Source organism: Trachurus japonicus, chromosome 18 (assembly GCF_045865225.1).
Source record: "Trachurus japonicus isolate A0001 chromosome 18, Traja_1.0".
NCBI classification, from domain to species: Eukaryota; Metazoa; Chordata; class Actinopteri; order Carangiformes; family Carangidae; genus Trachurus; species Trachurus japonicus.
In genome coordinates, this window is record NC_140924.1 from 11313456 (window position 1) to 11329876 (window position 16421).

Consider the following 16421-nt stretch of genomic DNA (forward strand, 5'->3'; position numbering starts at 1 on the left):
AGTCTGACCCAACAGATGCAGACTAAGATTATGGTTGTGTGATCGAGCCATTCTGCATGGGCGCCATCATCACCACCATCATCTGCTGCTACATCCTGGACTCATCGTCATCACAGACAATGCAATTGCATTTGTCAAGGTAATACAAACAAAAGCATAATGAGATCATATTTTTCTCTGTGTTTTGTAACAACACACAACACATGCTGTCATTCAATCCATTATTTACTACATAAACACTGTGAGGGTGCAGCTTTAAACAAGGTACATCTTTGACTTTCTGTAGTGACGTACCGATATCAGTCAAGTTATTTATCTCTAAACAACATTAATGCGTAATGGAAAGTCTGGTAAATATAGCTGATTGAACAGGTAGCTCTACATTCCTTTGGCACATGGATCAGATAGTCTACAGTAGATAACCTACTGTAGAATGTGACTGAACCACTTACTGTAAGGTCACATGATGATTTACATAACTATGACGTAGTCTGGGAAAAATCAACAAACAGATTAAATACAAAGATCAACGCCTGGATCAACAGCAGTTCAGCATTTGTTTCTTCCAACTCTACAATGTAACCATTTTTTTTTTTTTACAGATTATTATTATTATATTATTATGTTATTATACTTATTATAGAGTATATATAGATATTGTGTCTTATGTTAAGTCCTTAATCTGCCTCCTTTAGTCACTATATGTCACTATGATTCATATAATCATTTGTTGTGAATAAACATAATTCAGTGTATTGGGAGTGCTCTTCCTCCTCCCCTCAGCTTCCTAAAACCAGAGCAGCGGTTTCATCTGAGTTGTAAACAGTAGAGCTGGAAACATCTTCTAATTCACATCAGAATCTCTCTCTTAATGACCAGGCACTTTAGTGGTACTATCATCCTGACTAAGGCATTCAGTCAGTCATTCAGTGACAATGCAGTTTTTATGGCCAACCCTCCAAAAATGCAAACAAACAACAAATCAACTGTTTGCTATACGCAGAGGTTTATCCACAACTGTTCTATCAAAACCAACCTCATGCAAACCAACAACTGTCACATTAAGAGAGTGTTTTCAAAATAAAATAAGAAGCATCAGAGTCCAGAGTCAGGTTGTTACAGTAAATGTTCAGTCATTACATCACATCTTTGTGGTCAAGAATCGCAACAAATGAGGTTTCATTATGAAGTGTTTGAAAATGAAGATGATGACATCTAGTGGTCAATCTTTGATACTGCACCTCTGAATAAAATGTTGTTCCTGTGTATCTTGTATTGTTCTTGAGTGTCTTGGTCATTTTGTAGCTTTGATAGAATAAACAACACAAAAACGTACTGAACTGCTGCACTGATTTATTACAGTAAAATCTTAAATGTTTGTTTGTGGAAGCCACTAAAATGCTACAAAAATGAGTCCAAAAATAAAATGTAGACACAAATCAATCAATACTGATGATAGTCTCAGAAGAACAGATAAAGGATATAAGACATTTCTCTACAGTTGGGTGACCTATAAATTCATATTTATAGTGAAAGTATTTTTATACTAAATAAACTTTATTCATTCTTTCTTGGAACACTAACAGTTTAGTAACAACATATCACATGAGGTTAATAATCAGATATAATTAAGTAAAGTAACAAATTATTTTGTATCAATCAGAGTGTTGATTACATGTTACACAGCTAAGTGCAAATATAACAATAAAACATTAAACCTGATAAACTATTAATCTCCTGTCTACTCAAGCTCAATAAACTTGGCTGTGGAACTGCCCCAAAAACTCGACCAAATCCAAAGTCCAGCATAGAGGGGCTCAGTGAACGTGGTCTGGACTCTGTGGAGTAGAGTCATGGAGTCAGAAACACTGTAGAAGGACAAGATACCTGCCCTGGTGTCAAGATACATCCCCACTCTAGAGGACCGAGGACTGGAGATTTGTGTTTTAACACTGTCATGTCTGAACTCATAACTCTGTCCGTAGCAATCTAATGCCCATGACTTCTTATTGTTTCCAAATCCACCATTGACTCCATAGGAATTCTTGTATGCCACTGCTACTGAAACTCCTCTTCCGCTCCACTCCACCTCCCAGTAGCAACGTCCGGTCAGACTCTCTCTACTCAGGGCCTGCTGCGTATTAGAAGAGATAATTGCAGGTAAATTTCCCCCTGATACTTTTCTTTTCTTATCACATAGAAAGAGCTGATTGTGAACTGTGGCTGGATCCAGTGTCATTTGATATGAATATTTTAAAAACTCATCCCTGGTCTTGGGCTCTGCTTTAGGCAGCAAAACATCCACTGATTTCACCATCAGTGACATTTTCCACCAGTCCTCACCAAGGATGCTCTGCTGTATTTCCTCTCTGGTCTTTGACAAAGCTGCTTTCACGTCCTCAAAGTAGCTCAGAGGACGGATTTTGATGTTTGATGAGTCTGGTGGTAAGTCGTCACTGACCTTTGACTTCAATGGGTAACTGAGTAGAAATTCTGTGTGGTCCTCTGTGCGACAGAGCTCCTTCAGCTCGGCCTCGTTCCTCCTCAGCTCAGTGATCTCCTGCTCCAGCTTCTTCTTAAACTCTTTGGCTCGAGTCACTTCAGTTCTCTGCTCAGACCTGATCTGCTGCCTCACTTTGGAAACTTTTTCCGTGATGAGACGGATCAGCTCATTGAGGATCTTGTCACAGTCCTCCACAGTTGTATCAGCAGACTGATTGATGCCCTCCACCTCCTGTTGAAGGACCTTCACTTCCTCCTCTCTGGTCTGGATTCTCTGCTGGATTTGTTTCAGACTTGCATCAAGCTCTTTCTGCCTCCCAGTCCTCTCCTCTTCAGCTGAAACAGTCCTGTGGAATTTGTGTTTGTCCATGAAACAGAGATAACAGATACACATCTTATCAGTGCAGCAGAACATCTTCATCACCTCATCGTGATCACAGCAGATGCTCTCTTTCAGTCTCTTGGAAGGAGCAACCAGCTTGTGATTTCTAAAAGCAGCAGATTCATAGTGAGGCTGGAGGTGATTCTCACAGTAAGACACCAGACATTGCCAACAGGACTTGACGGCCTTCAGCTTCCTCCCAGTGCAGACGTCACAGGCCACATCTCCAGGTCCAGCGTAGCAGTGATCAGCAGGAGCAGCTTGGAGTCCAGTCTTCTTAAGCTCCTCCACTAAATCTGCTAACATGGTGTTTTTCACCAGTTGAGGCCTCGGCCTGAAAGTCTCCCTACACTGAGGACAGCTGTGGATTCCTCTCTGATCTTCTCCATCAAAGTGGCTTTTAATGCATCTCATGCAGTAGTTGTGTCCACAGGGAATCGTCACCGGGTCCTTCAGTAGATCCAGACAGATTGAACAGCAAATTCTTTCCTGGTCGCTCTGAATTCCTTGCTGCGCCATTTCACCTCACTGCAACAGTGAAAGTTAAACAGTTTCACTTTCAGACAGTGACGCAAACCAAAACACAGTCCCCCTTCATGTGGCCAACAAAAGCTAAACACTGCCCTCTAATGGCATTGATTTCTGGCAATTTGTTTTATGGAGTTCATTATTTTCACTATATAGTTTGAAACCAAAGACAAAATTCACGTGGTTTTAGAAAACGAAATCACAAGCTATTTACTTTTTGACAAGTACACAATGGGCAGCCCCACAGGCAGGCTGGTTTCTGCTTGGGGACTCCCCCACCCAAACATTTTTTTTCAACCTGTTAGTTTAGTAAAATGCAGTAGCTATTGTCTTGAGACAACTTTTTTTTAAGGACAGCTAACAATATCTGCAAAATGCTGATGTAATACTGTATCATAATGTACAGTAGCCACACTAGCCATCAATCTTTGTTTGCAATTTTTGCACCTGTGAGATAGGAGCTGACTCATGCTGAGGAGAGACAAAACAAGGGAAGACAAATGATTAAAATGTTGTTGTTGTGTATCTTGAGCTGTTCTTTTACGTCATTCATTCAAGAAGTTTTTTGAGCGTTTTGTTGCTTCGACAGAATAAAAAACATAAGAATTTACTGAACACTGTGTTTTGTCTCAATCATACTGCTGCACTGATTTATTACAATAAAATCCCAGATTTGTATTTGTCTAAGACACTGCAATGCTGCAGAAATAGTCCAATGAATAAACCTAGAGACAAATTGATCTTATTGATGATAGTCTCTAAGGAACATATCAAAACCTGACAACAACCCAACTAAGAGCCAACCCGATCACTCAATCAAGGTGCTTTAAAAAGAGGTTCAGAGGTTTGTGTACAATAGCTTTCATTTCTCTCTGCCTTGGTTTCTGCTTTGAAGTGAATAATATTTGAAGATTTGTGCCATCTACTGGCCGACTTCTGGCATTTCATTTAGCCAAAATGAGCTTTGTGAGTTACAGGTTGATACTCTGCTGAGTAAAGGCTCTGATGCAGATAAATGATATGTAAGAAATTTCCTTACTTTTGGTTAACCCATAAATTAATATTTGTCCAGTAGTGAAAGTTGCATTTTGAATTTCAGATGCAGGTTTTAGTCCTTTGGGATAAAACTCACAACAGAAAGCCCCAAACACCTCATCCTCTGTCTGTCATATCCATCTCCTCTTCTGCATCATCATTTCTACTCACAAACATACACTACCTGATCAGTGCTGCATTCATGCAATGGACACAAGAAACAATTCATTTTGATACTTAATCACCTTTATTCATTCTTTCTTGAAACACTAACAGATTATACACAGCATATCACATGCATTAGGTATTCACGGATAATCAAAGTAAAGTAACAAATCATTTTGTATTGATTGAGTATTGATTACATCTTACAACACAGTACGAATATGACAAAAACTATTATATTATTCAGCTGTGTGAAAATTGTGATGACTGATGCCTTATAAAGAAGAAATGAAATAAAAACATTACAACATTATGTAGCAGGTTACATTTTATATGGATGAATGCTCATCTTTTATGTCATGATAGCTACGTGTACACACAAGGTCACTGACCTACAACCTGAAACCACATCACATGAAAATCACATGAGGATATTTAAGTCCTGCCCACATTGACATTTGGTCTCTGTGAAGTACTTTCTAGTTCCCCATATCTACTCTAGATGAATCATCTCTGCAGAGGTACTGTAAAATAAACTCTTCCAAATCCAAAGTCCACCATAGAGGGGCTCGGTAAACGTGGTCTGGACTGTGTGGAGTAGAGTCATGGTGTTAGAGACACTGTAGAAGGACAAGATACCTGCCCTGGAGTCAAGATACACTCCCACTTTGGAGGACAGAGGACCAGAGATGCGAGTTTTAACGCTGTTATGTCTGAACACATAACTCTGTCCGTAGCAATCTAACGCCCACGACTGCCTATTGTCTCCAAACCCACTCTTATCTATCCCCATATTCTTGTATGCCACTGCTACTGAAACTCCTCCTCCGCTCCACTGCACCTCCCAGTAACAACGTGCCGTCAGACTCTCACTACTCAGAAACTGCTGCCTCTCTGTGATTGGCCCATCAGAAAAGATCACTGCAGGTATTGATACCCTTGATACTTCTATTTTCTTATCAAACATATACAGCTGAAAGTGGGCTGCGGCTGGAACCAGTGCCATTCGATATGAATATTTCAGAAACTCATCTCTGGTCTTGGGCTCTGCTTTAGGCAGCAAAACATCCACTGATTTCACCATCAGTGATATCTTCCACCATTGCTCACCAAGGATGCTCCGCTGTATTTCATCTCTGGTCTTTGACAAAGCTACTTTCACGTCCTCAAAGTAGCTCAGAGGACGGACATTGAGGTTTAGTGAGGCTGTAACTCTGATCTGTGGCCTAAATGGGTAACTGAGTATAAATGCTGTGTGGTCCTCTGTGCGACAGAGTTCCTTCAGCTCGGCCTCGTTCCTCCTCAGCTCAGTGAGCTCCTGCTCCAGCTTCATCTTAAATTCTTTGGCTCGAGTCATTTCAGTTCTCTGCTCGGACCTGATCTGCTGCCTCACTTTGGAAACTTTTTCCATGATGAGACGGATCAGCTCATTGAGGATCTCATCACAGTCCTCCACAGTTTTATCTGCAGCCTGTTTGATGGCCTCCACCTCCTGTTGAAGGACCTTCACTTCCTCCTCTCTGGTCTGGATTTCTTGCAGACTGTCATCAAGCTGTTTCTGCCTCCCAGTCCTCTCCTCTTCAGCTGAAATTGTTATGTGTCCTTTGTGTTTGTCCATGGAACAGAGATAACAGATACACATCTTATCAGTGCAGCAGAACATCTTCATCACCTCATCGTGATCACAGCAGATGCTCTCTTTCAGTCTCTTGGAAGGAGCAACCAGCTTGTGATTTCTAAAAGCAGCAGATTCATAGTGAGGCTGGAGGTGATTCTCACAGTAAGACACCAGACATTGCCAACAGGACTTGACGGCCTTCAGCTTCCTCCCAGTACAAAAATCACAAGCCACATCTCCAGATCTGGCATAGCAGTGATCAGCAGGAGCAACTTGGAGTCCAGTCTTCTTCAGATCCTCCACTAAATCTGCTAACATGGTGTTTTTCACTAGTTCAGGCCTGGGTTTGAAAGTCTCCCTACACTGAGGACAGCTGTGGATTCCTTTCTGATCTTCTCCATCAAAGTGGCTTTTAATGCATCTCATGCAGTAGTTATGTCCACAGGGAATCGTCACCGGGTCCTTTAGTAGATCCAGACAGACTGAACAGCAAATGGTTTCCCTGTGTCTCTGATTTCCTTGTTGCGCCATTTTACAGCTCAGAATTAATTAAAGTCGAACAGCTTAATTTCCTGATAACCACAGTCCAGCGATCCAAACCAAAACACGGTTCTTCTTCTTTATGTCTGCAAGAAAAGCTTTCGATCTATTCCTGGTCGAGCTGATACCTTTTCTGAGCCACATCTAAGACCCAGTGAACTCAAATAGTTTCGCTCTCAGATAAATAGGCTACTGCCATGCAAATTAAGACACACTTCCTTCTATTATATAGCACTGACTGGGACAACCTGTGCATGAGCACCTGATCACAGCAAGAATGTACGGGTGTGTACTGTCGGGTTTGTGACTGTCTATAAGGACATTTCAGTGAGTTTCACTGTTCATTTCCTAAACTCTTCCCTCTCAGAACAAGTAGGTAAATCCTTGATGATGTGAGAGGGAAACTGTTGGGGTGAGTTTGAATCCACCATCCTTTAGGTTAACATTTGAAGGCGTTACCTGAATGCACCTCAGAGACATGTTTGTCCTTAGTGAGTTTGGCCTTGGCCTTCCAATCTCCACCCACTTTTTTTGTATCATTGTTTTTTTTTCTAGGCCTCACCCCACATGCTATATTATGTATTAGGTAGACAATGTTTGGAGCTGTCTATGGTACACAGTGGTATGATCGCAGACATCACAGTTGGCAGCACACCTTGCAACCTCAGAGAGCAGTTTTATTGTAGTGCTAAGAAACAATCGTCACTGGGTGGGCTCGAACCACCAACCTTTCGGTTAACAGCCGAACGTGCTAGCCGATTGCGCCACAGAGACCTGTTTAAAGAAAGGGGGCGTGGCCACAAACTTCGATCCACTCCCCTTCTGTGTTTGTGATTTCTACTGTTGTTGGTTTTTTTCCCCTCTGGACCTCATACAACAATAATAGTGTTTCTACTTGTTGACTAATTTAATTGTAAATATATGGAATAGCTGACAAACACATGAATTTATGGACTTATATTTGCATTTTGGGGTTTGACAATGTCTCTAAGGTTTTACATTTGTTGACTTGGGATTCACCACTCAGTAACTTTTTTTTCTTCCAGTTTTGTGAACTCTTATATTGTATTGTATGTGTCTTTGTATTCTCTCTTTTAATGTTTTAATGGACCTGAGTCCGGAATAAAGATTATCTATCTTATACCTCTGTATCTAAAACGGGCTTGAACCACCAACCTTTCGGTTAACAGCCGAACCAATTGCATCACAGAGACTTTGTTACTTGGTTTTGGCGCTAGCCTTGGTCTCGAATCACCAACCACTTTTTTTCTTTTTTTTCTATGCTTCAGCCTTGTTTTTACAGGTTCCTGTCTGTCCTCTAAAACCAAAAACTTTCTGAGTGGTATATTACATTAGGTATAAAACTCAAGTTTCTGATAACATATGTTACTTCTTGTCGTCTGTCTTGTCAATGTTCAACCTTTGACCTTTCTGTCATTGTGGGCATAACTGTTGACAATGTAGTTATGCAGAATATTGCCTTACAATGTCAAGTGAACAGGTTTTACATCATGTTTCATCATTAAACTAAGAGTGAACCGTCCCTGGGTGGGCTCGAACCACCAACCTTTCAGTTAACAGCCGATTGCGCCACAGAGACACATGTGGCACAAAGGGGCGTGGCCTGAAACAATTGTATAATTTTCTATGACTATTTTTTTAAACCACACCTTTTCTTCTTGTTTTCTTTACTATTAAAGTCTCAGCTCGTATGTATCAGTCAGCCACACACCTTAATTCACATATTTTATTGTTACATGAGCTTTTCTTGGCATAAACAACTCTCCCCCAACACACACACACGCCAACACATTCAGGTATGCCACCTGACCAGTGCTCCCGCATATTACCGAGAAGACAAAGCCTATAAAGTATGCAAAGTAGCCGACAATTATGACATGACACTGACAAAGAGAGACACAACTGAGGAGAATCGAAAGTCAAAAAACAGGATTAGCCGCAGTAGGTCAGAAAATATGTGTCCACTCCTTTTTCTCACCAAACGACATTTAAAGCCAGGAACACACCGGCCCAACAGCCGGGCGTCGGGTCTCGTCGGACGGTGTCGGGTCCTCGTCTGTTTGGTGCATTCATCTGCGTCGGGGACCGTCGGAAGCCGTCAGGTCTTGTCGGGTCTCGTCGGGGCCGATTCAACATGCTCAGTCGGGGCTCGTCGGCCGTCGGGAGAGTAGATTGGTCGGGTACTATGATTGGCTGTGTGCTTGCTATGACGATTCTGATTGGCGGTGCCCTAAGCGAATCAGCATGGTGTGTGGGAGGGGCGGAAGTGACCACAGTAAACAAACGGTGCCCTAGCCTGTCCTGGGCGCATGGCGTCTGTCCGACTACCCATTTCTCCGACCATACATTTCTTTATTTTTGCGTCCATTAGTCCGACCTCCCACTTCTCCGACTTAAGTAGCTCTATTTAACCTTACCCTAAACCTAACCTTAACACTGTAGAATGGGTAGTCGGAGAAATGAGCTGTTGGACTTTTGGGCAGTCGGACTGACGTATGCTCCCCGCCTGTCCTTCAGTAAAAATGGCACACAAAATAAAAAGAGAAGTAAAGCAATATATTAAGCGGCAATATTTAAGCATCAAAGATATTCAATCAAACCCACATAGTGTGAAACAACGTTCAAAACACACACAGCTAGTGTCACAATTAAGCATATAAAGTCTGCTAGCTTAATGCTAGCGTATAATGTAAAACACCATAAATGGGCTAACAGAAATCTACAGTCTGTGGAAGCCGCGACCAGGGACTCTACTGACCTGATCTGCCGGGGCAGAGCTCCGTCCTCATCCCGGGGGATCCCGCACGCTTTTAGAGGTTTACCGCTGGCTGGTTAAATTGTTTTTAAGAGATTAATGTTGGTCTGATGAAATTTAACAACTGTGGCAGTGGCATTAGTTTGTTTGAATGAAAAGTGAGCAGGCTGCCTGTGGGCTACGTACTGAAATTACCACATTTACGTAAATAAATAAATGTTTTACAATGAACCGATCAGTCTAATACATTTTATTTTGTTGAGTCAACATGTTTACTGTACATGGCAAAGATTATGAGCCTACCACTTTATGACTTAGACTTGGTCTGTATTTCTATGGGAGTCCTCGCCACTCAATTGCTCTGTTCGGCAGTAGTTGGGGCGGTGTGTCTCACTGTGGCCGACGAGAGGCGACAGACTTGTCGGCCGTGTGTGGGGAGGGGGGGGGGGGGGGGGGGTCAGAAGTGTTGAGAAGTTTCTTGCTGTTGTTTCTGCCATTAAGTGTAATTTCTGATGTCACCACCGGTGGTCACTAAAGTCACGTCTGAAAAAAGGTTCAATTTGCACTAAGAGCCAATCAGATCACTCAATCAAGGTGCTTTAAATAGAGATTCAGATGTTGTGTTTCATAGCTTTCATTTCTCTCTGCCTTGGTTTCTGCTTTAGAGTGAATTATATTTGAAAATGTGTGCCATCTACTGGCCGACTTCTGGTATTTCATTTGTATTGACTGGGTAGAGCCAAAAAGATTTGTGAGTTACAGGTTGATACTCTGCTGAGTAAAGGCTCTGATGCAGATAAAGGATATGTAAGAAATTTCCTTACTTTTGGGTAACCTACAAATTCATATTTGTCCAGTAGTGAAAGTTGCATTTTAAATTTCAGATGCAGGTTTTAGTCCTTTGGGGTAAAACTCACAGCAGAAAGCAACAGAAAGCCCCAAACACCTCATCCTCTGTGTCTATCTTCATATCTATCTCCTCTTCCGCATCATCATTTCTACTGTCAAACATACACTACCTGATCAGTGCTGCACTCATGCAATGGACACAAGAAATAACTCATTTTGAGACTTAATCACCTTTATTCATTCTTTCTTGAAACACTAACAGATTAGTCACAGCACATCACATATATTAAGTATTCACAGATAATTAAAGTAAAGTAAGAAATTATTTTGTATTGATCAGAGTATTGATTACATCTTACAACACTACGAATATGACAAAAAATTAAATCTGATCAACTATTCAGCTGTGTGAAAATTGTGATGACTGATGCCTTATAAAGAATAAATAAATAAAAAAAAACATTACAACATTATGTAGCAGGTCACATTTTATATCCTGAATGCTCATCTTTTATGTCGATAGCTACGTGCACACAAGGTCACTGACCTACAACCTGAAAGCACATCAAAGGAAAATCACATGAGGATATTTAAGTCCTGCCCACATTGACATTTGGTCTCTGTGAAGTACTTTCTAGTACCCCATATCTACCCTAGATTAATCATCTCTGCAGAGGTACTGTAAAATAAACTCTTCCAAATCCAAAGTCCACCATAGAGGGGCTCGGTGAACCTGGTCTGGACTCTGTGGAGTAGAGTCATGGTGTTAGAGACACTGTAGAAGGACAAGATACCTGCCCTGGTGTCAAGATACACCCCCACTCTGGAGGACGGAGGACCTGAGATGCGAGTTTTAACGCTGTTATGTCTGAACTCATATCTCTGTCCGTAGCAATCTAACGCCCACGACTGCCTATTGTCTCCAAACCCACTCTTATCTATCCCCATATTCTTGTATGCCACTGCTACTGAAACTCCTCCTCCGCTCCACTGCACCTCCCAGTAACAACGTGCCGTCAGACTCTCGCTACTCAGAAACTGCTGCCTCTCTGTGATTGACCTATCAGAAAAGATCATTGCAGGTATTGATACCCTTGATACTTCTATTTTCTTATCAAACATATACAGCTGAAAGTGGGCTGCGGCTGGAACCAGTGCCATTCGATATGAATATTTCAGAAACTCATCCCTGGTCTTGGGCTCTGCTTTAGGCAGCAAAACATCCACTGATCTCACCATCAGTGTCATCTTCCACCAGTCCTCACCAAGGATGCTCTGCTGTATTTCCTCTCTGGCCTTTGACAAAGCTGCTTTCACGTCCTCAAAGTAGCTCAGAGGACAGATTTTGATATTTAGTGAGGCTGTATCACCTCTGATCTGTGTCTTCAATGGGTAACTGGGTATAAATTCTGTGTGGTCCTCGGTGCGACAGAGCTCCTTCAGTTCGGCCTCCTTCCTCCTCAGCTCAGTGATCTCCTGCTCCAGCTTCTTCATAAGATCTTTGACTCGAGTCACTTCAGTTCTCTGCTCAGACCTGATCATCTGCCTCAGTTCAGACCTTCTCTTCTTGATGAGGCAAATCAGCTCATTGAGGATCTCGTCACAGTCCTCCACAGTTGTATCAGCAGACTGATTGATGCCCTCCACCTCCTGTTGAAGGACCTTCACTTTCTCCTCTCTGGTCTGGATACTCTTCTGGATTTGTTTCAGACTTGCATCAAGCTGTTTCTGCCAGAACATCTTCATCACCTCGTTGTGGTCAGAGCAGATGCTCTCTTTCAGTTTCTTGGAGGGAACGACCAGCTTATGATTTTGAAAAGCAGCAGATTCATAGTGAGGCTGGAGGTGATTCTCACAGTAAGACACCAGACATTGCCAACAGGACTTGACGGCCTTCAGCTTCCTCCCAGTGCAGACGTCACAGGCCACATCTTCAGGTCCAGCGTAGCAGTGATCAGAAGGAGAAGCTTGGAGTCCAGTCTTCTTCCGATCCTCCACTAAATCTGCTAACATGGTGTTTTTCACCAGTTGAGGCCTTGGCCTGAAAGTCTCCCTACACTGAGGACAGCTGTGGATCCCTCTCTGATCTTCTCCATCAAAGTGGATTTTAATGCATCTCATGCAGTAGTTGTGTCCACAGGGAATCGTCACCGGGTCCTTCAGTAGATCCAGACAGATCAGACAACAACATTTTACCCAGTCGCTCTGATTTCCTTGTTGCGCCATCTCACTTTAGTGAAACAATGAAAGTCAAACAGCTTCACTTCCAGATAAAAACAGTCCTGAAGAAAAACCAGAACAGAGTTCTTCTTCTTCTTTATGTCTGCAAGAAAAGCTTTCGACTGACTCCTGGTCGAACTGAACCTTTTGTGAGCCACATCTCAGACACAGTGAACTCAAATAGATTTGCTCGGAGATAAATACTGCCCTCTGATGCAAATGAAAACGCACTTCCTTTGACTGATAAGCACTGACTGGAACAACCTGTGTATGAGCGCCTGATCACAGCAATAATGTACGGGTGTGTACTGTTGGGTATGTGACTTTAAGGACAATTCAGTGAGTTTCACCGTTCATTTCCTAAACTTTTCCCTCTCAGAACAAGTAGGTGATAAATCCTTGATGAGGTGAGAGGGAAATTGTTGGGGTGAGTTTGAATCCACCATCCTTTAGGGTAACACTTGAAGGCATTACCTGAATGCACCACAGAGTCATGTTTGTCCTTGGTGAGTTTGGCTTTGGCCTTCCAATCTCCACCCACTTTTTTTTGTATCAGTGTTTGTCCTGTCAAACGTACACTACCTGATCAGTGCTGCATTCATGCAATGGACATAAGGAATAACTCATATTTTGATACTTAATTACCTTTATTCATTCTTTTTTGAAAGACTAACAGATTAGTCACAGCACATCACATATTATATTTTCACAGATAATTAAAGTAATGTAACAAATTATTTGTATTGATCAGAGTAGGCTATTGATTACATGTTACAACACAATACGAATATGACAAAAAATTAAATCTGATAAACTATTCAGCTGTGTGAAAATTGTGATGACTGATGCCTTATAAAGAAGAAATAATGAAAAAAACATTGCAACATTATGTAACAGGTTACATTTTATATGGATGAATGCTCATCTTTTATGTCATATGATAGCTACGTGTACACACAAGGTCACTGACCTACAACCTGAAACCACATCAAAGGAAAATCACATGAGGATATTTAAGTCCTGCCCACATTGACATTTGGTCTCTGTGAAGTACTTTCTAGTACCCCATATCTACTCTAGCTGCTGAATCATGTCTGCAGAGGTACTGTAAAATAAACTCTTCCAAACCCAAAGTCCAGCATAGAGAGGCTCTGTGAACGTGGTCTGGACTCTGTGGAGTAGAGTCATGGTGTCAGAAACACTGTAGAAGGACAAGATACCTTCCCTGGTGTCAAGATACACTCCCACTCTGGAGGACAGAGGACCTGAGATGCGAGTTTTAACGCTGTCATGTCTGAACTCATAACTCAGTCCGTAGCAATCTAACGCCCATGAATGGCTATTGTTTCCAAACCCACTCTTATCTATCCCCATATTATTGTATGCCACTGCTACTGAAACTCCTCCTCCGCTCCACTGCACCTCCCAGTAACAACGTCCGGTCAGACTCTCTCTACTCAGGACCTGCTGCCTCTCTATGACTGACATATTAGAAGAGATCATTGGAGGTAGAGATAACCCTGTTAATTTTATTTTCTTATCATACTGAAGCAGCTCATTGTGAACTGCGGCAGGATCGAGCGCCATTTGATATGAATATTTCAGAAACTCATCCCTGGTCTTGGGCTCTGCTTTAGGCAGCAAACTGTCCACTGATCTCACCATCAGTGATATCTTCCACCAGTCCTCAACAAGGATGCTCAGCTCTATATCCTCTCTGGTCTTTGACAAAACTGCTCTCACATCCTGAAAGTAGCTCAGAGGACGGATTTTGATGTTTGGTGAGGCTGCATCACCTCTGACCTTTGACTTCAATAGATAACTGAGTAGAAATTCTGTGTGGTCCTCAGTGCGACAGAGTTCCTTCAGCTCGGCCTCGTTCCTCCTCAGCTCAGTGATCTCCTGCTCTAGCTTCTTCTTAAGATTCTTGGCTCGAGTCACTTCAGTTCTCTGCTCAGACCTGATCTGCTGCCTCACTTTGGAAATTTCTTCCGTGATGACACGGATCAGCTCATTGAGGATCTTGTCACAGTCCTCCACAGTTTTATCTGCAGACTGCTTGATAGCCTCCATCTCCTGTTGAAGGACCTTCACTTCCACCTCTCTGGTCTGGATTCTCTTCTGGATTTGTGATTTGTTGACTTGCATCAAGCCTTTTCTGCTTCTCAGTCCTCTTTTCTTCAGCTGAAACTGTTATGTGTCCTTTGTGTTTATTCGTGGAACAGAGATAACAGATGCACATCTTATCAGTGCAGCAGAACAACTTCATCAACTCATTGTGATCACAGCAGATGCTCTCTTTCAGTCTCTTTGAAGGAGCAACCAGCTTGTGATTTTTAAAAGCAGCAAATTCATAGTGAGGCTGGAGGTGATTTTCACAGTAAGACACCAAACATTGCCAACAGGACTTGACGGCCTTCAGCTTCCTCCCAGTGCAGACGTCGCAGGCCACATCTCCAGATTTGGCATAGCAGCGATCAGGAAGAGCAGCTTGGAGTCCAGTCTTCTTCAGCTCCTCCACCAAATCTGCTAACATGTTGTTTTTCACACTGAGGACAGCTGTGGATCCCTCTCTGATCTTCTTTACTAAAGTGGCTTTTAATGCATCTCATGCAGTAGTTGTGTCCACAGGGAATCGTCACCGGGTCCTTCAGTAGATCCAGACAGATCGGACAACAATATTTTACCCGGTCGCCCTGATTTCCTTGTTGCGCCATCTCACCTCAATGAACCAATGAGAGTCAAACAGCTTCACTTCCAAACAGTCCAGTGATCCAAACCAAAACACAGACACTTCTTATTTTTGTGGGCAACAAACATAGAAGCGGTTGATCAGGTAGACAGAACTACTTCAGTCATTTTCAATGATAATGAACCTTTCACCATCGAGCTGATACCTTCTGTGCCCCGTCTCACAGTGGAGTCACTATCAAATAAATGCTGCTTTATTGTGCACCTGAAAACAAAGTTCACTTCCTGATGAATTTACAATCACTGACTGGCATCACATGAGGCGGCATCACATGAGGCGGGTGGCCTTTTTTGGTCATCCAAAGACAGGAAGGGTTTTTATTGAGGCAGTACGTGTGACACCTGTTTACAGAAAGTTCAACCTAACACATCTAATTCACAAAACTAACCCTGAACTATTCAAATATGAATAATGCCATTTTAGGTTGCTGTGTTGATGAAGTCCTCTCACATTTCCTACTGTTAGAAGCAGCTGTATCACATGACTTGGTTCAAGTTATGTTTGTGAACCTCTCCACTGCAGTAAGAAACCATAAACTGCTGCCTGCTGCAGTTTATGTCCATGTCTGTTTAGACTGTGATTTACCATACTAATCATAATGAAACTCAATGTTGTGAGTAGCACACAAACATTTACAGTATCAACGTAAAAATTTGAAGATCTTTTCCATTTTAAACTACCCAATACTTCTACGTGATTCTGACCTAATCGGATGTCTGTTTGCTGATGTAGTTTTGTCCTGTGAATCTCCCTACAGACGCCAATAAAAATGATGAACTTTGTGTTTTTCTCAAATCTGATACAAGGTGACCTTCAGCTGTGCTTCCCTATCAGTGAAATAAATATCACTGTATTCAACTGCTTTAGAGGTAGGCTACTTTTAAAAGAGGTTTGGATGCTTGTGTTAACAACTGTCATCTCTTCCTGTCTTGGTTCCTGCTTTGAAGTAAATTTTATTTGGAACATGGTGCCATCTAGTGGCCAAATCCTGGTATTTCATTTATATTGTCTGGGTAGATTAAAACAGAGCCTTGAGTTACAGGTTGACACTCTG

At 42.1% G+C, this 16421-nt stretch overlaps 2 protein-coding genes and 1 pseudogene across 2 annotated transcripts; all 3 read right to left on the reverse strand.

Moving 5' to 3' along the window:
- Positions 1-1729: 1729 nt before the first annotated feature.
- On the reverse strand, positions 1730-3427 carry LOC146968758 (E3 ubiquitin/ISG15 ligase TRIM25-like). The gene has a single exon (XM_085759010.1). The coding sequence runs from the start codon at positions 3401-3403 to the stop codon at positions 1742-1744; it is 1662 nt and encodes a 553-aa protein (XP_085615136.1). The 5' UTR covers positions 3404-3427; the 3' UTR covers positions 1730-1741.
- A 451-nt stretch (positions 3428-3878) lies between these two features.
- LOC146968759 (tripartite motif-containing protein 16-like) lies at positions 3879-6761 on the reverse strand. The gene is made up of 2 exons (XM_085759311.1): positions 5252-6761; positions 3879-3883 (listed from the first exon to the last, which is right to left on the reverse strand). The coding sequence occupies exons 1-2, from the start codon at positions 6759-6761 to the stop codon at positions 3879-3881; spliced, it is 1515 nt and encodes a 504-aa protein (XP_085615437.1).
- A 6816-nt stretch (positions 6762-13577) lies between these two features.
- On the reverse strand, positions 13578-15626 carry LOC146968760 (tripartite motif-containing protein 16-like; annotated as a pseudogene).
- Between the last annotated feature and the right edge of the window lie 795 nt (positions 15627-16421).